General features: G+C 42.5%; 1 protein-coding gene across 4 annotated transcripts; it reads left to right on the top strand.

The window, feature by feature from the left end:
* The first annotated feature begins 1422 nt into the window (after positions 1-1422).
* Positions 1423-19824, top strand: MPV17L2 (MPV17 mitochondrial inner membrane protein like 2). Of its 4 annotated transcripts, none has more exons than XM_030219322.1 (6): positions 1423-1496; positions 3591-3851; positions 5947-6108; positions 8328-8404; positions 10369-10497; positions 17540-19824. In XM_030219322.1, the coding sequence occupies exons 2-6, from the start codon at positions 3665-3667 to the stop codon at positions 17648-17650; spliced, it is 666 nt and encodes a 221-aa protein (XP_030075182.1). In that variant the 5' UTR covers positions 1423-1496; positions 3591-3664; the 3' UTR covers positions 17651-19824. The 4 variants fall into 4 exon arrangements, with proteins under 4 accessions (XP_030075182.1, XP_030075178.1, XP_030075180.1 ...); XM_030219318.1 differs by lacking the exon at positions 1423-1496 and adding an exon at positions 1507-1819; XM_030219320.1 differs by lacking the exon at positions 1423-1496 and adding an exon at positions 1838-1972.
* The last annotated feature ends 324 nt before the right edge of the window (positions 19825-20148 follow it).

The raw sequence follows: 20148 nt of genomic DNA, 5'->3' as shown, positions 1-20148 counted from the left end.
TTCTGTATGAAGCTTATCAACCAACATGTTTTACTTTTAACAAAGATGATTAAAACAAAAATAAGTTTTGGATGTTACTGAATTCTATTATTCTGTATTTCCAGTTTTGGCACAGTATAAGCCATCACAAGAACAAAATATAAGAAAATCAATGGACTGCATTAGGGGCGTATAGCCCATTTAGTTATGTTTCAACAAATGAGAGATCTGTTTCATAGAAAATATTTTGATTATTTTGACTTATAAACCACTTGTCCCTGAAACATGCTCAAACAACAGAATAATCCATTTGTGTATGTAAAAGGTAAACTTCTACAAAACAGATGAAGATGTGATTCCATGTGCCCCAATGAAAGGAGTGTTTAATTCTACTTTCATTTTAATTTCAGTATATTCCATCATATTTATAACACCAGGCTTCCCAAGGCAGATGACAACATTTAAGATGGAACCCATTAGGAAACAGGATATTCTCACTGAAATTTGGCCATCTGTATTGTATATAGTGTATTTATTTAGTTTTTAGTGTAGAAAAATGAGAAAATACAGTTTAAAATTGCTGTTTCTATTAGCTATAATATTTTAAAGCTGTTTTAGTGATATACAATTGTTATTTCATGATATTTAAACCTACATGTGGGAAGCTGTTAAATAAATTAAAAAGCTGTCCAATAAGTAAAAAAAACAAACAAATGGAAACACAACTTTTGTCCTCCACCTTTTAAGGCACTGCCTATCCAATTGAAACAGCTTTAGACTTCGGCCATTAATGGACCATTAAAAAAAACTGACAATGTGGATGCAGCAGTTCATAGGTTTCCTTGCTTTGTTTCGAGTGAACAGGGATGACGGCTGCGCTGGTAAGGGGAAACTTAGATTGTCCTACTTGGCTTCCTTGCTTACAGTGGAGTAGATGGCTCACATCCTCTCCTGCTTATTAAACCTCCTTGGGCAGAGCCGATAGCGCATGCCTGAAGGCTGCTGTGACCCCGCTTGCTAATTGCCAAGCCAACTAGTTTCCAATTCCCACCCAATTGGCCTGGTTTTAAGGTTGGTAGCGGGCGAATTTCAGAGTAGTTGCTGATTTTTGGACCCTTTTTTTTTTTTTTGGGGGGGGGGGGGGGGGGAAGAAGAAGGTATTCGAAGAAGTTTTCTAGCTGCACTTTAAGCCTCATTCTGGGGCTCCAATGGCTTCTCTCGTTGTATAATGGCATTCTTGGGCTCCATCCCAATAGGAGAGAGAAGAGAAACAATACTATTGGACAACCGGAATGAGGCTTGAATGGGCTAGGTAACAGCTGACGTCATGCTTAATTCTAACGCTAGCTTGCTTGTGCTACTGCTACTACTCTCGGGCAGGCTGGCCAATGAAACGACAGCGAACTCTAGACCAGGTCGATTGGAGCACGTGGGCCCTCCCTGCTCCTCTCAGCCGCTGGGAAACAGCAGCGGTAGTGGTAGTATGGGGAAAAGCAACCTAGTAGCGCTCTAGAAATGTTAAGTAGTAGTAGTATGGGGTAAAAAGCCTTAAAAGCGGTCACCTGACCCGGTGGCCCAGTGGGAGACTTTCCCGCTTTGATGGGAGTGCGGGAGATGACACGCTAAAAGCGGAAGACTTGGCAGGTCTGCTCCCAGCTTGAATGCTTCCGTCTGCTCACTGTTACTGGTGGTGTGTGTCTGGTTTCCGCCTCCTTAAATTAGTTTAATTCTGGCAGATGTGTGGGGGGTGGGGGTCACGTGAGATCTGAGCCGGCCGCTGGCCGGAAGTGGAATGCGAGAGGAGACTGGACTGGATGAGAGAAAAGCAGCGTTGTGTTAGGTAAGGCGGGATGGGGCTGTTGTACAGAGAAATGAATGATAAAGTAGCGCTTTTTCTTTATCAGACCAAGGTGAAGGTGATACGTTGCTAGAGCGGCCTCCAGGAATCAAAGCGGTCCTGTGATGTGACCGGCTTTCTTCTTATTAGACTAAGGTGATACATTTGTAGAACGGCTTTCGGGTGCTAACTCGTTTTTCTATGATGTGACCGAAGCTTTCTCTCTCTCCTGAAAAAAAAACGAGCTCCACCACAAATTTTGAATAACATTAAAAAAAAAAATTCTCTGTCAAACGTAGCATGACATTCAGGACCTCAGCTGAGCCCAGTTTTTATGATTTGATTCTTCTCTCTGGAAGCAGCGGCGTCTCTCGCCTGGTGTCAGGAACATCACCGTGTTGTCTTTTCTTTGGATGCGTCCCAGAGAATTGCTTTTTTCCCTCACAGACATTCTGGCTGAAATCCTGCTGCATGTGATGTCCTGAGCATAATGCTGTCAGCCTGGTTGACAGGAATTCAAGCCTCAAGGTGTTGAACTGTTTACGCCCCACACAGTGTTTTGCTAGCATGGGACATGTTACTGTACTTTTGAAAACAGATACCAGCCAGTTCTAGATAAATCAGATCTCTGTGTCCTGCCATTATACCCACCCAGAGCGTATGGTAAGTTTAAGATGGAATCGAAAGAGAGTTCGGTGCATTTTGTGTGTCAAGGCTCCTCAGTTCACCAGAGGCTTATGAGGGGATCTGCATCTGCCAGAAGATACTGTGCATGCATCCGACTGGAGCTCTCTGCGGCATGGCCCAGAGCAAAAATTTGCAACCCAGTGGGGATGAGGGGGCACGTTAATCATAGGAGAAAGGCATACAGTATTAAGATGGACTTGGGATAATCCACTTATTTCTAGGATAAGCAGCATAAAATCTGTTTTTACTGTTCTGGGATCTTGCCAGTTACTTGTGACCTGGATTGGCCACTGTTGGAAATAGGATATTGGGCTTGATGGACCTTCGGTCTATTCCAGTATGGCAACGCTTATGTTATGTTCTTAAATTCATACCATGTATTTGTTCAGACCAGAATCGGCTAACGCCGTTAACGGTTATATGTAAGCCACATTGAGCCTGCAAAAAGGTGGGAAAATGTGGGATACAAATGTAACAAATAAATAATAAATGTATTTTGCTAATTGAAATTTCACCCCTGGTTCTTCAAGCCCCTCCCCCCCCCCATTCCCCATAAGCTTCATGACCAGCCTGGGGGTGGGGTGGGCAATGCTATCCAGGGATTTCCAGCCCTTGTGCAATGGCAACATCTGGTGACTGGACAGTAGGTAGCGTTGCTGGCTGTGGCTTCCACTCCCTGTGGCTGCAGTGGGTTGGGGTTCTACCAGTATCAAGGACGAGACAGTGAAGGCTGATGGCCCTAAAACCTAAAAGGGAGCAGGAGGAGATACTTCGAAGTGACTTTACTAGCAGGTTTAACAACCTAGAAAGGAAAATAGGTAAAAATCAGATCCTCTACCTTAAGCTTAGGGATCAGCAAGTTTTTTGACTGCACATACAGCCTCATTGGATCAGTTCCTTTTTGTTTTAACTGTATGGAAGGTTTGGGTTGCCCAGTACCTGTTGCTCCCTTCATTACTGTGATCTTCCAGATCTCACGTTGCTGTCGCACACTAGTATTGCCAGAGGCTTATCTTTAGTAATTGTAGCTTGGGCCCTTGCTGTAAATCTGTTGACCTAATATTTTCCCATTTCACTTGTTCTGCAGGTAATCAGCTGCCTTTGCTAGTTTCTGCTGGTCAATGTGTTTTTGTGTCTCAAGCTATTTCAGTTGTGGCAAAGATGCTTCCCCAGGGTAGACTACTCATGACCCGTCTCTCTGTGTACTGGAAGCCCTTCTTTAAAGGCAGGTTTCTGCTAGTCACTAACACTCTAACCTGTGGAGCCCTCCTTGCCACCGGCGACACACTTCAGCAAACCAGGGAAATCAGGAAAAATCCAGGATGCAAACGGAATTTGATCCGGACAGGTAAACTTTTTTTTTTTGCCTGCGTTTACACTGGCATAGCTGGTAAAGGCTTTGAGTCCTGAATTTTGTAAAATCTTTTAAAATGTAAGAACACAGGTGTTCTAGGTATTGTCATATTTACTCTGATGTTTAACAAATTACTACATTTATAACCTACAACACATGGAAAAAAACCAAGCAATCACAGAGAGCAACAGGAACAAACAGGAGAGTGGGAATGACCAGAGCGATGAGCCAAGATGAACAAAGCAAGTTTTTATTATGTAAAATAGCGTTTGCCCGCACAAAAATTGGTGTAACAGGCTTCACTGGAACATGGACATTTTAAAAATATTTATTATGTATATTTATTATTTATTTTTATAAGGACTCCTGATGAAGGCTTAGGCCGAAACATGGACCGCTTTGAGTTCACGTTCCAGTGAAGCCTGTTACACCAATTTTTGAACAAGCAAGCGCTGTTTATTTTATATAATAAAAACTTGCTTTGTTCATCTTGGCTTATCACTCTGGTCATTCCCACTCTCCTGCTTGCTCCTGTGATTTGTTAAACTCTGTTGCTACTTCTGGCCAGTATTGTGATGGGGACAGCTATCTTACCTAAGCTAATGGAAAGAATCCTGATGCTTATTCAAGTTCTAAAATGTTTTTCATCCAGGTAGGAGTCTGTTTTTACCCTACCCCTAAATTGTCACCCCCCCCTAAGAAACCCATACAGTTACCTGTTTCCCCATATTGATGGTTTGACATGGAGAAAACAGACACTTGTAAAACAAGGGACTACTTATTCCTTCCTACACACCAGGAACACAAGCTTGGCATTAGTGTATAAAATATAACACCCAGTGTTTTTCACCACTCTGGCATAGTGTATTAGAACTCTATTTTTTTAAATTGGTGCAAGGGAATATGTTTAATTGAAGGGGCCATAGTCAAATGATTTGCATTAATTAATGATATTAATATCATACTTTTTTTTTAATGGCACATTACAAACTCATGAGTACCCATCGCTAAGCTGGAACTCACTTGGAAGGGCCACTTTTGCTAAGGTGCGCCGAAAAATGGGCTGCGGAAATGTAGGCGCATGTTTTGGACACACACAGATCCATTTTTCAGTGCGCCTGTAAAAAAAGGCCTTTTAAAAATTTTTGCCGAAAACAAACGTGTGACAAAATAAAAATTGGTGCGCGTCCATTTGGGGTCTGAGACCTTACCACCAGCCTATGTGCGTCAAGTTGGAGATATTGCCCAATTTTCGCTGCGTGCCAGAAAATAAAATAATTTTTTGGCATGTGTAGCGGTCGCGCATCAAAAATGAAATTACCGCATGGGCCATGTTGTAGCTGGGTGGTAATTCCAAATTGACGTGTGTTGGGCATACGTAGGCTCCTATGCAGCTTAGTTATAGGGCCCCTAAGTGTCTTGCACCATAAACATGAGAAAAATAGCTTAAATTGTTTCTGGGACCTGATTTGCCACACCTAGTGGATGAAGTAAAGGGCCAGTGACAGCATTTGTTTTTTTCATATATTCAGCGTCGGTTCAGCCCCAAATAGGTGTAACTTATTGGTAAAAGTTATGCAGAATAGCTGAATTTTGCTGTGTTCCATGTAACATTTCAGCTGTATCTCTATCCGCCCCCAAACTTGCTTCTTGGTTAATGTGTAATTATGCATATAGATGAAAAATGTAAAAAAAAAAAAAAAGTTTGTGTTTGGCATCAGTGCTAACACATAAGTTATATGTCAAGCACTTTACTTTTTACAAGTTTACAGGTAAGCAGTGGAGACCTTGTATGTTAAAGGGGCTCACCCTATGTAAAGTGTCTGTGAGAAACTCACAAATGGCTCTTGTACTAAAGTGCACTAAGCAGTTAGCACATGAAGTGTGCACTAATTCACATGCTGACTCAGCAGCCTGTTAATGGGCATGGACTATGAATTGTAATTGGTACATAGTACTTTACTGCATGCTGTCATCAACATATAACAGATCTACATACTGCACTTTCTTCATAGTTTTGTTTTATCCGAATGTTAAAGTAGAATGTAATTATGCCTTACTCTCTTTAAATCATTTTTTGTTCTTGTAGGGAGAATGTTTGCTATCGGTTGCTCAATGGGTCCATTTATGCACTTTTGGTACCTGTGGTTGGATGGATTATTTCCTGGAAGAGGGATAAAAACAGTTATGAAGAAAGTATTTATTGATCAGATTATATGTTCCCCAGCCTTGGGGGCATGGTATTTCCTGGGTAAGATTTTATATAAAATTTAGCAATCTTGCTTATATAAGGGACATTTTTTTAGATTAACTACAAGCCTGCAAGCTAACTTTAAAAAAAAAAAAAAAAAAATCAAAACTCATTGTAGACTTTGAAAACACAAGCTAATGGGGGGATATGGTTACTTTGAACTTGCTTTCATGAGAAGTAGACTTTTGAAAAGTCTGAATTGAGGGACGCAAGTGGACAGACATGGGAAAATTAGAAACTAGCAAATGTATGTATACATCATGCACACTTTTGCTTCTAAAGCTCAATTATTTAATATTTTTAAACAATAAAGAAGACATCTGATGCACAAAGCTATGTCAAACTATTGATGAACTTGAGATTTATATGAGAAATTCTTCACTTCCTTGGAGTAGAGGAGTAGCTTTCTGGTTGGGGCATTGGGCTGAGAACTAGGGAAGACAGTGCTTAAATCCTATTTCTCCCATTGACTCTCCTTGTGATTTTGGGCAAGTCACTTCACCTTTCTTAGCCTTGGGTACATGTGTAGATTGTAAGCCAGCTGTGACCAAATTGTATGTTGCTCTGAACACAAGGATGACTACATGTCTTGTAAGCAGGTTAAGTACTACACTAGCTAGAAACTTAATATTGAAAACTATACTGAAAATGACTATTGTAGGACAAGCAGCTTTTCCACCCTCTGGTATCACACACCTTCTCAAAGTGGAGAAAAAAAGATCTTGGCTACTGCTCAAAAGCCCCAAAGGCATATAGGCTACAGCACAAAGCAACCATCATAAGTCAGAAAACAAACATCCACTAAGAACAGTGTTCAGCCAGAAGATCAAAAAAGACTGCAGTGCCACTTCACTGGAAAAAAAACCCAAAATCATAGTAATGGCTATGCAATACACATTGGTACTTATCTTGGGCATAGCTCACTCTCATTAAGGAATCCTATTTTCGCTGCTTCAGGGGATCAATTCCTGTCTCACGGCCCCAGCAGATTGCCATGTGACATGGATGGCAGATCAACAATCAGTTGCTCAAGAACAGACATTCTTCAAAAATTCAAAGTCAGGATGTTTGTTTAATTTATATATTACAGTTGTCTTTACAGAAAGTGCCCAAAGCAATGTACTACTACTTAACATTTCTAAAGCGCTACTAGGGTTACGCAGCGCTGTACAATTTAACATAGAAGGACAGTCCCTGCTCAAAGGAGCTTACAATCTAAAGGACAAATGTACAGTCAGTCAAATAGGGGCAGTCTAGATTTCCTGAAAGGTATAAAGGTTAGGTGCCGAAAGCAATGTTGAACAGGTGGGCTTTGAGCAAGGATTGGAAGATGGGTAGGGAGGGGGGGCTTGGTGTAATGGCTCAGGAAGTTGATTCCAAGCATAGGGTGAGGCGAGGCAGAATGAGTGGAGCCTGGAGTTGGCGGCGGTGGAGAAGGGTACTGAGAGGAGGGATTCAGTAGAAATTCTAAACTCGTACATAAAATCCATGCTCACCTGCATAAAGAATCCGGACCTGCCAAGCTCAGGTTTTGGAACTACTTGCTACCCACCTCACTCTTTTCTTACCCACAGTGCTCTGGTTAAGTATAATGACTGTACACTCTTTTGTGGATTGTTTTTTTAATTCTTTATTTCCCTTGCCCTAACTGTTAGGCTTCCAGCTTGATCTGCACCAGTCTCTATTGGGCAGTGAGCCTTCAGTGGAACGACCTGTTTCGTGTACACATTTGAATTTCCCACCTCCCCACACAAGGGTAGCCTAGCCAATACAGAGGCATTCTAGGCTCAGGACCATGGATGGCTGCTCCTGTGACCTAGCTTTCTGCCCAGTTGTGTTGCCATTGTGAAATAGCTGTGAATTCTTTCTTTCCAGTATCCCTAGCAGGCAGAGTAGCCTGCTGCATGGCCAGTGGGGTTGCTTACTCTTTACTATCATAATGGCCATCATAAATATTCAGTACCAGCAGCTTTCAGGTATGCCTGTCTTTATTTTGAGGTCAGATGAGGGTGGGCATGCTCAGAGTGACATGCCCATAAGCACATATCTTCCTTTCTGTTTAATAAATGACTTGGGTTGCTTATCCCTGATGGTCTTGTATGAAGAATAATAGGGTGCAACTGTCTCTTTAAAATCCATCAGTGTATTCCAATGAATGTTCAATTTTTAGTTATTATAGTTGGTATTTTTTAAAAATATTTAATTTTGTTTATATTTAGGTATGGGATCAATGGAAGGACATACTGTGGAGGAGAGCTGGAAAGAATTCAAAGACAAGTTCTGGGAATTTTATAGGGTAAGGAATTAAAAACAATTTTCAAGGAGGAATTGAAAAGAGAAGAAAAGCTGTTTAAAAAGGTGGTTGCTGTTAAAGGTGTTCATCTCTTTCCTTTAGCTCCCAGATGAAGGTCCTGTGAACTTTATAAATCCATAACACAGAGCCAAGATGCAAAGATGTGGAAAGGATGCCCTCCTTCCCTCCCTCAAATAAAGTTCCCTTTGGTATACTTCTAAATTCAAGTGGCCTAAAGAAAGAGAAAATGACTAATAAAAAAAGCAACAACCAGAAGAAGCAGAGCAAGAGCAGAAAGTCAGCAACTGCCTCTTCCCCACCAATGTGCAAGTTGACCAGAAATCTTATGACAGTAGTAGTAGTGTGGTAATAGAGTTTTTCTTCTGCCTTTTGTTTCAAGGTTATATAGCCATATCTGCTCTGTTTGTCTCCCTTAGATCACAGGATATATGTAGTGAGTGTTCCATTTTAAGCACTCAACATTCAAACAGAGGTGGTAGGAGTTGCCTCTGGCTGGGCGATGTTAGTTCCAGGCCTGAGTGAATTGTAAGCCAGCTTACCTTTGACTAGACTCATTGTTGCACAAGCAATATTGATGTCAGCAAGTCACACTTGTGGGAGACTGAGGAATGCAGACATCGGTGACTGCTCTGCTGGTTGTACAAAGTGAAGACCTACAATGGTAGCAGCAGACAGCTCAGTTAAAGAGAATTTTCTTTCCCTACTCCCTCCCCCCCCCCCTAAAAAAAATAGCTAACAGCTTACCTTAGTAGGTAGCCAGGAAATGGCGCATATCCACTTGACTTTATAAATACTCCTTGAATTTTGAGCATGAGGTTATTGCATGACCCTTGCCTGAGCAGTGTCCAGACCTTGGGAGTTCAGAATAATCCATGAAAAGTATTATCATGTTTTGACATGTTTCTTAACATAGGAAAACATTTTAGCCCAATTTTCAAAGGGAGTTGTGCTTTGGCTGCTGGGTGGGCACAACTGCCCTGTCTGTAGAGCTCCAAAAATGATGTAGGCAGTATTCTGATTAATGTGGGCTGATTTGGGGAGGAGCAAAGGTGGTGCATGAAATATCCATTTAGATGTGGTATTCAGCTGCTAAATGGATAATCTATCCATATAGCAGGCCTAAACTAAATGGATACTGGTGCAGCTGCTTAACTCAATGACCATACCAACTGAAAAATCAGCCATTTTTTTCAGCCTTGATATTGTGCCTAACAAAATGTCCCTTGGTGGATTACAATTTTAAATGTCACAGTAAAACAAAATTATACATAAAGGGATCAAAATATCATCATAAAAAAACATTTCATGATGAATTCTTAAAAACCCCTCTTAACTAACCAGTTGCAAAAGCCTTCTCGAAACACTATGCTTTCTATTTTTTATCTCTTCCTGCAAAAAACAATATAGTGGAAGTGAATTCCTCAAAAATGTGGCCACACAGCTAAAAGCTGGATTCCAGTTGGTGGTATATTATTTTGGATTTTGTCACACCCTTTTCAGTAGCTGCTCAAGATGAGTATTTCCCTGTCCTACAGTGCATACCCGAGGCAATCAAGGGTTAAGGGACTTACTCAAGGTCACAGAAAGCCACAATGTGATATGAGCTAGGCTTCCCTTGTTGTCAGCCCTCTGTTATAATCACAAGGCTATTCCTTCCATTACTTCAGGCCAAACTGCTGATAACGTTTAAATAACCAAAAGTATTTTACATTTCACGGTCCGTTGGACAACTGGTTCAGGTCCTGAAGTATAGGGAACACATAATTGCAGGGTTTGGTCTTAGTATAGTTCTTGCATCAGCATTTGGTATGCATTCTCTTATTTCATTCGGCTAATTTTGTTTCTTTTTTCAAAAAGCAAAGATTTTTGCAAGCTCGGTAATATGATGCGTTTTGAACGCTGTAGAAGCACTAATATCCTTTTGTTTGTCTCCTCCTTGTTTCCAGGCAGATTGTTGTGTATGGCCGGTTGCCCAGATGATTAATTTCTACTTCCTTGCACCCAACTATCGTGTGGTATATGTGAATCTTGTTACTGTCGGCTGGGATACCTACCTCTCTTACCTCAAGCACAGGGTGCGTGCTTCACAGATAAGTCTGAGAACGCCTCCTAATCTGATTTGGAGGTCTAAAGTCATTAATGTTTCCAAGAATAGGTCCAGCTGGGAGATGTTTGGATAGTGTTTTTTATGATATGGTCTCAGTGTTTGTATTCTCTGATGACAGATGGGGGGGAGGGGAGGAGGAATGGAGACACACAGCTAGGAGCTGCCATTCTGATATTTATTTTTCAATTATTTTTATTTTGTTTCAAAAGAGAAACAAAAGGAAATTAAGAGCATAATACAATTGATGAAATATCTAGAACATATGGGAAATAATACAAACATCCATGAGCCCACATCAGCAGGAGCATGGAGTATTAAATCCCAACAAAATCAAAAAGAAAAAAAACTATTCAAAACCAGTACATTTCAGCTGCAGTGATAGTCTTTTAGGGGCCTTTTTACCAAACGGCAGTAAAAGGTGGCCTGTATTGGCGTGTGAGTTTGCCGCATGCCAAGGCTACCTTTTACCACTGTTGGTAAAAGGGCCTTTTTTCAGACGGACTGGTAAATGGCCATGCGGTAAGCAAAATATTGTTGCGTGGACATTTAAAGCTGGAGCCCTTACTGCCTGCAACGGTAGAAAATAAAAATATATTTTCTAGCGCCGTGTGATAATGTGAACCATGGCAAGGCATGGAATCCTCATAAAATACAAACTGAGGCAGTGCACTGTCAAAAAAAAAAAAAGCAAAGGCTTTATTCTGTACAAAAAAAATACCCTGTACCCTCACAGGCTTTTCACTCTCAAAGTCTCTTAGGTTTCTATACAGTATCCACACACAGGTGCTGCTTCCAGCCAGACCCCAAGGACAGCATTCTTACGAGGCTTAAAGCTTAGCCTACCTTGTTTCGGGTCAGGTAGCTTCTACACACTGCTGTGGAGACCCGCACTCCAAGGCAGCTTCTCTCCTCCCGGGTCCTCCTTAACCTCTTCCCTGGGCCTCTATATTGGGCCTCCCTGAACAGTTCTGGCTAAGGGAATTTACCATCCTCCTAGCCTGAGCCCTGCCCCTCAGGCTCAGCCTCTGCTCTTCATTATACTAGTCACTCCCTCACACGCCAGAAGTGGCGCATAACAAAGGCGGAATTACCGCCGGGCTCCTGGGTCAGCCTGATAGAAGACCCAATTCACCGTGCACGAAGCCCACTCTACCTCTTCTGCCCTTTAGTAAAAGGGTCCCTTAATTTCTAACCCTTCCCAGTGGTCTTTGTCCCTACTATTTCTTTATCTAACAGAAGACTTCCCAACTAAGTTAAAGAAAACACAACTTTTCCCTTTTTACATGGAAACTATTAAAAAAAAAAAAAAAAGGCTTCTAATGCAGGTATTTGGGTTTTTAATTCAAGAAATGACTACGTTTCACCTAGCCATGCTGTTGGCGTGGGTGAATAGCACATCCCTTTTCTATAACAAGTCATCTAAAGTACTAATTGCATGCGTATATTACAGAATAGATAGCACTTCATCCTGTGAATGTCATAGTTACATATGTAAGTTCAGCAGTAAAATTAGTTTATCTTGTTGGGCAGACTGCCTTCAAATACCCCCACCTTCAAAGACAGAAATGAACCAATCTCATTCCAGGAAAAAAGATTTTGAGTTTTATATGTTAAAGAGCATTTTTAATTTTGTGTCATGTGATGTTAAGTTGTTTATCTAAGGTCCTTAAAATGGTTTTTTTTTCTGTTCCAAATGTGTTTGTTCATAACCGAGTGACTTGATACAAAAACATCTTGGGAGTCTAGAGGATAGATCTGTCTGCTTATATGTGTGATTGCTTACCAATTACCATTGATAAGTTTTGGCATTTCTCTTTCCCTGGCTCCTTTTCTGGGGGGGGGTGGGGGTGGAGAAAGTGGCCTGAGAACCGGCTGCCTTTCAGGTGCTGTGGAGGACTTGCAGCTCATCTGCATATCCTTACAGCCTTCTCCGGGGTGACACCCAGGTCCACTCCGATCCACTCAGGGCCTCCGCTCTAGGTGCCGCGCGCGTTTTTCTCTTTACATCTAATCTTCTTCCCAGTTGCTAAAGTACCTCAGTTGTTTATGGCCCCTATTCACATTCTCTTCCTAGCCCTGTCCCCTCCTTATCTTTTCCCTCACCCCCTACCTCTCTCCGCTACAGGAACTCACTGCCCATCCATCGACTTCATCACCTCACCTTCTCTCCTACCCTCTTCCTCCCTCTTGGCTTTTAATCTCCGTCTCTTTCTTCCCTCTATTTTGCCTTCCCCATTCCACCTAAATACCTCTCACCTTCGATGCCTTCGTGGCCACGCCTCTCCTACTCTCCTCCGCTCTTTTACTCCTTCTCTTACTCTCAGCCGGTGACATCAATCCCAATCCTGGCCCTCCTCACCAACTATTTTCCCAACTCTACAGATCTCACCGCGACCTCTCTAACCTCATCTCTATTCCTCTACTCCCCTCCTCTTCTCTGCCCTTCTCTTGCACCCTATGGAATGCCCGCTCTATCTGTAACAAACTCCCCTATATCCAGGACCTCTTTATCTCGCGTCACCTCCATCTGCTCGCCATAACAGAAACATGGCTCTGCCCTGATGACTCTGCTTCAGTTGCAGCCCTCTGCCATGGCGGTTATCTTTTTTCACATACTCCTCACCCTGCTGGTTGCGGGGCCGGTGTTGGACTACTTCTCTCTCCCTCCTCCAGATTTCAACCCCTTCTTCCACCTCAATCTCACTGTTTTTCCTCATTTGAAGTCCACTCTATCTGCCTTTTCTCTCCTCTGCCTCTTTGACTAGCGGTCATTTATCGTCCCCCTGATAAGTCCCTTTCATCCTTTCTCAGTGACTTTAAAGTCCCCCTCTCTCATCCTTGGTGACTTTAATATTCCTGCTAATGATCCTTCCAACTCTTATATTTCCAAGTTACTCGCTTTAACATCCTCCTTTAATCTCCAACTATGCTCCACCTCCTCCACTCATCAAAATGGTCACTGTCTTGATCTCATCTTCTCCTCTGTTCACCCTCTAGTTTCCTTGCCTCTGATCTTCCCCTCTCTGATCACCATCTTATAACTTTCACTCTTAAATCTCCTCCCTCCCAGTCCCGTCCTATCTTATCTAATTTATCTAGGAATCTTCAAGATATTGACCCTTCATCTCTATCCTCCCATGTTTCAAATCTCCTCTCTACTGTGGCACCATCCACGTCTGTCAATGAGGCTGTTTCTTCTTACAACAATACTCTATCCTCTGCCTTAGACACTCTTGCACCTTTGATGACCTGCCCTATAAGGCGTACAAAACCCCAACCTTGGCTTACTTCTAATATCCGCTACCTACGTTCCTGTACCCGCTCCGCCGAACGCCTCTGGCGGAAATCTCGGGCCCTTGCTGATTTCTTACACTTTAAGTTCATGCTGACCTCCTTCCAATCTGCTCTTTTACGCGCCAAACAGGATTATTATATCCAACTGACCAACTCTCTTGGCTCTAACCCTCAACTTCTCTTCACCACATTGAACTCTCTCCTCAAGGTGCCCCCTCCCCCAACTCCCCCTTCATTATCTCCTCAGACCCTTGCTGAATTCTTTCACGACAAGGTTCAAAAGATAAACCTTGAATTCTCTACCTCGCCACCTCTCCCTCCACTAGTCCGTTCCCCTCTCTCTCCTTCCCCTCATTCCTTTTCCTCCTTTCCTGAAGTTACTATGGAGGAAACTACACTTCTCCTTTCTTCCTCAAAATGTACCACCTGTGCCTCTGATCCCATTCCCACTCACCTTCTTAATGCCATCTCACCTGCTCTTATTACTTTTATCTGTCACATTCTCAACCTTTCACTTTCCACTGCAACTGTCCCTACTGCCTTTAAACATGCTGTGGTCACACCTCTCCTTAAGAAGCCTTCACTCGACCCTACTTGTCCCTCTAATTATTGACCCATCTCCCTCCTCCCTTTTCTCTCCAAATTACTTGAGCATGCTGTTCACCACCGCTGCCTTGATTTTCTCTCCTCACATGCTATTTTTGACCCACTACAATCTGGTTTTCGCCCTCTCCACTCAACCAAAACTGCACTTACTAAAGTCTCCAATGACCTACTACTGGCTAAATCCAGAGGTCTCTATTCCATCCTCATTCTTCTTGATCTTTCTGCTGCTTTTGACACTGTCGATCACAGCATACTCCTCGATACCCTGTCCTCACTTGGATTCCAGGGCTCTGTCCTTTCCTGGTTCTCTTCCTACCTCTCCCTCCGCACCTTCAGTGTTCACTCTGGTGGATCCTCTTCTACTTCTATCCCTCTGCCTGTCGGCGTACCTCAGGGTTCTGTTTTTGGTCCCCTCCTCTTTTCTATCTACACTTCTTCCCTTGGTTCATTAATCTCATCCCATGGCTTTTCCTACCATCTCTATGCTGATGACTCCCAAATCTACCTTTCTACCCCTGATACCTCACCTTGCATCCAAACCAAAGTTTCAGCATGCTTGTCTGACATTGCTGTCTGGATGTCTCAACGCCACCTGAAATTAAACATGACCAAAACCGAGCTTCTCATTTTCCCCCCAAACCCACCTCCCCACTCCCCCCGTTTTCTATTTCTGTTGATGGCTTTCTCATTCTCCCTGTCTCCTCAGCTCAAAACCTTGGGGTCATCTTTGACTCTTCTTCTCTGCTCATATCCAGCAGATCGCCAAGACCTGTCGTTTCTTTCTTTACAACATCCGTAAAATCCGCCCCTTTCATTCCGAGCACTCTACCAAAACCCTCATCCACACCCTTGTCACCTCTCGTTTAGACTACTGCAATCTGTTTCTTGCTGGCCTCCCACTTAGTCACCTCTCCCCTCTCCAATCGGTTCAAAACTCTGCTGCCCGTCTCGTCTTCCGCCAGGGTCGCTTTATTCAAACTACCCCTCTTCTCAAGTCGCTTCACTGGCTCCCTATCCGTTTTCGCATCCTGTTCAAACTTCTTCTACTAACCTATAAATGTACTCACTCTGCTGCTCCCCAGTATCTCTCCACACTCGTCCTTCCCTACACTCCTTCCCGTGTACTCCGCTTCATGGATAAATCCTTTTTATCTGTTCCCTTCTCCACTACTGCCAACTCCAGACTTCGCGCCTTCTGTCTTGCTGCACCCTACGCCTGGAATAAACTTCCTGAGCCCCTACGTCTTGCCCCATCCTTGGCCACCTTTAAATCTAGACTGAAAGCCCACCTCTTTAACATTGCTTTTGACTCGTAACCACTTGTAACCACTCGCCTCCACCTACCCTCCTCCTTCCTGTACACATTAATTGATTTGATTTGCTTACTTTATTTTTATTGTATTTTATTTTATTTTTTTGTCTATTAGATTGTAAGCTCTTTGAGCAGGGACTGTCTTTCTTCTATGTTTGTGCAGAGCTGCGTACGCCTTGTAGCGCTATAGAAATGCTAAATAGTAGTAGAGAACAGCTGGTCAGCTTGCGATTCCCGACCACATTGCATTCACAGAGGAAGGCACAGTAGAGCAATGTTAGCATTTCCTCTATTCAGGCTCATAGATGGGGCAGCTAGGCCCAAGGTTTCCACCAAAACAGTCAGTTTCGGCTGAAACCATGGCTGTAGCCTTTCAGCCAAAACGGGGCAGAAAAAGGGTTTTGGCCAGTTTCAGTACCAAAACCGAAATTCGGTCAGCCTCTACACTGTCACGTAATGCCTGTGCACTACCCCTAGTACCCACCTAAAGTTAACCCTGTGGCCACCTGTAATGTGCTACTCAGCACTGCCCAGGCCTGCCTTCACCTGCATGTGTGCCCCTACACTGGCATACCCTCTACCCACCACTGGGTCCTGTTTGCCTCTGGAAGAGTCTCCCACCCGCAAGTTATTCCCCGGTGGTTTCTAGGGACACTTGGAGCTGCAATCCTGGGGCCTCACAGTTCTTAGAAAACACTCGCAGACCGAGAATACAAACTGCCAGGATTGTTAGTTGGTCCAGGACAACAGAGCTAATAAACTAATAGGTTTATTATCATAAAAAAAAATAAAGCAGTGAATGGTAAAAGTGCTAAACAGAAACCGGTAAAATAGCAAGGACTCAGTAGTAAAGCTAACTAAACACTTTTTCTTACTACCTGGGGAGATAGGAAAAGAAACTGCTCACAGGAATTGAACAGGGCCTCAGTGCAGAGGTCTACTTCCTCCCCACTCCCAACTGAGATTGAGGAATTCTAGCACATTCTGGTCTAGGTCTTTGGCACTAAGGGTGTTTGGCCAATGGCACTACAAATTACTTTTCCCCTCGGGGATTTTCCTCTGTTTCTTTGGGGAAGGTAAGCTAAAAAGAAAACTGACCTCTGCTACAGCTGTATCGTAGAGGTCAAGCCTCCTGCTGGCCAAAGGAAATACACTCGAGAAGAAAGGTGTCAGGGCAACGTTACAAATCACAAGCATGAAAGTCTCCTGTTTCGCCACAGTACTACTACTACTACTACTACTACTTAACATTTCTAGAGTGCTACTAGGGTTATGCAGCGCTGTACAATTTAACAAAGAGAGACAGTCCCTGCTCAAAGAGCTTACAATCTAATAGACAAGTGAACAGTCGGTCCGATAGGGGCAGTCAATTGGGGCAGTCTGGATTCACTGAACGGTAAGGGTTAGGTGCCGAACGCAGCATTGAAGAGGTGGGCTTTAAGCAAAGACTTGAAGACGGGCAGGGAGGGGGCTTGGCGTACCTATTCTTAAATCAACAATCTTAAACTTAAGTGGTTGGAGATTTTATGAATATAAAAATGTATTTGGTAATTTGTTGCAAGCCCCTTCTATCTAGAATTTCTCTTGATAATGTAATCTGCTTTGCACTATTCAGTTAAAAGCGGAATAAAAATTGTACAGTACAATTAAAGACCCAACAGTAAGAGCTCATCAAGACCACAGTGTATGATTTTGCTGTGTCTGATGTTCTGCAGACTTAAATTGTTAAACATTGTTTTTGTAAATCCTTATTCTCCCCCTCTCCAAAGTTATTCACAGATTATTTTCTTATTTACAGGTGGATGAGGTGACAGATGACCTTGATGCAGAGTCCAGAAGTGGCATTTCTGTTGATCATCATGCCAGCATACCACCATCCTTACCTAAACAGCTGGATGATCAATTCTAGTGATTTATTTTAAAATGTACCAAAAAATTAAAAGCATGGATATGTTCAGAGACTATAGGAAAGCAGTGATACTTCAAGCACTTCTTTTGCGATATTGGATTTATTTTTGTGTTTTGACTTCTACCAACAAACATGGAAAAGTTCTCTTCCATACCAGTTCTCGGACCCCAACTGATTTTGGAGCTGCCAAAACCCTTGATCACTGAATTAAGGCAGGAGGCCTAAGGCTAACGTACCAGCAGGCTGGCATACCCGACCTTTTGTCTGTGGTTTTCCTTGGGGACATATCTGCCTCATATGTGGTTCAAGCTTTTATTCAATAATGGATCTTAGACCTAGAGCACCATGAACATAGGTATGCTGTGAGGCATGAACTAAGGCCCAAATAACTGACTTTTACCTATCACTGTAGAATAACTTAAAGCTCCACGTAATGTCCCGTTCCCATCTCATTGTTTTGTGTGTTCTCCTTCATCCTTGGGTAAGTCGCTGTGGGTCATGATGAATGTTCTTCTCACCTTGATCACCTTTTATGTGAATAACTGATACATATCTATCTCTTTCAGAGTAAGATGGTTGAGTGTTTGTAGAAGTCTTTTATAAACCATATAGCTATGCCTCCCAGCGCCAAGTGTAAAATTGGGTAAAATGACCTTATATTTGGTTTTGCTCATGACGATGTCCTGACATCTGTACAGGAACAGGGGACTACAGGTAGATTTAACATGGACCTCTAAATTTCTTCTGTCAGGTAACAGTTCGAAGTAGTACCAGTAGCTTTCTTTACTCTTATTTTTTCTAATCTTGGGAATTTTTTGTGATTCAGAGGCAGTCTGCTATATTCTGTTCTGTTTGTTGAAATCTGCTGGTTAATGTGCAGCAATCTCATTTCTTAAAAATAACTACTTTTATAAAAAAAATGGAGGAAAATAATTTAAGAACTTAGTTTGGTATTGAAAAATAAAACCATATTCTAGTGATCCGATTCACTGTATAAATTTGGTGAGTTTGCATTGATCTTGTATCTTGCTAAACTTATTTAGAGCAAAAGCTGTTTATTAATATCAGTAACAGTAACATGCGGCACCTGCAGAATCCTCAGGTAAGTCAACAAACAGCCATAAAATAAAAAGCTCTCCAGCCCCTAGTAATAGCCCCTCCATAGTATATATTCCTGATCCCCCATTTCCTACCTACCCAATAGAGAATGTGGTATTAAGGACCTTTGTTCTTATAGCCCCCAATAATGAATAGTGCCAAGAAAATGTACCATATACTTAATTTCTACTCAACCTCCCTTTTTCCCAATATATATGCTTAGGGAAGTCTATATCTGTTTTTCTCAGAAGAACACTCAGTGGAGAGAGAACTATATTTTGGCACAATAATTGTGGAAAGTATTGGTTAAATGTTCTCCAAAACTGTGTAATGGCTCTGTAGTACCACAATGCATGAATATAGGTGTTATCACTTTCTGTGCATTTCAGGCCCACAGGGGAATCTACTTGGCCTGCCTTGTGAGCCCTTACTTCTGAAAAGTACACTTGATGCAATATACAGAATTGGCATTCATGCAAATTTGCATTATATACAACTGAAGGGATCTGTTTAATGTGCTGGGAAAGGAGTGGTGTACTACCTGAGTGCCCAAGACTAGCACTTCACTTTGCAGCCAACATGCTATAATTTTTAGAGGACACCAGCTGATTAGTCATTCAATTAAGGTGGGATACGGAGAGCCTGTAACTTAGCCCCTAAACATGACTGCCATCCTGTAGGGTCCGAGGACTGAGTGTAGTAAAGCAGTTGCTGATAAGTTGTGGGGAAAAAAAGTCCCCTGGATGATTAATTCCCAAGTCAAGTTTTTAAGTTCTCATATAGGATAAGCTTATTATCTCTCCCCAAGACATGTTCCAAATCTCAGCCCAACTCAGTAACACCAAATGCGGGGAAAATGTAACATTTCCACAAATGGGTAAAAGCTCACTAACCTGAGGATTTCAATTCAGAAGTTTCACCATTCTTTCCACCCCTCAAGCTTTTGAGGATGTGGCAAGGAGCATCTAGGCGCGTGTAATAGATAATGTAATTGCCAAGGGGAGAATTAAGCAGCATCACTTTTAGTTCAAGTAAAGACTTCCCTCTCAAACAGTCAGTCATGTTGAGACAAACAAGCCAAATTATATTTCTTTAAATCTGGCAACTCCAGGCCTCCCACTGACCAATTACCATATAAAAAAAATCCAATTTTATCTTAGACTTTTTCCCGCTCCAACAAAATTTAGGGCCCCTTTTCCTAAGCAGTAAGCCCAGCACGGGCTTACTGCTTGCTAAACAGGAAGTACCTCTGGGCTACCGCAGCAGCCCTGCAGTAGTTCCCACCCTTAGCACGCTACAAAAATAAATATACCCGATTACCTCCGGATACACTCTAGCGCTACAAAATATATTTAAATGTACCCAGTGGTAATCGGGTTATGACCGGGTTAGCGCAGGAG

Source organism: Microcaecilia unicolor, chromosome 11 (assembly GCF_901765095.1).
Source record: "Microcaecilia unicolor chromosome 11, aMicUni1.1, whole genome shotgun sequence".
Classification (NCBI taxonomy): domain Eukaryota; kingdom Metazoa; phylum Chordata; class Amphibia; order Gymnophiona; family Siphonopidae; genus Microcaecilia; species Microcaecilia unicolor.
This window is presented reverse-complemented; position numbering and strand designations above follow the sequence as displayed.

Bases quoted from the DNA above. Each gene is read 5' to 3' on its own strand.
- MPV17L2 (XM_030219322.1), top strand. From the start codon at position 3,665: ATGCTTCCCCAGGGTAGACTACTCATGACCCGTCTCTCTGTGTACTGG. The intron at 3,852-5,946 runs GTAAACTTTTTT...TTGTTCTTGTAG, and splicing joins ACGGAATTTGATCCGGACAG to GGAGAATGTTTGCTATCGGT. The intron at 8,405-10,368 runs GTAAGGAATTAA...CCTTGTTTCCAG, and splicing joins AGTTCTGGGAATTTTATAGG to GCAGATTGTTGTGTATGGCC.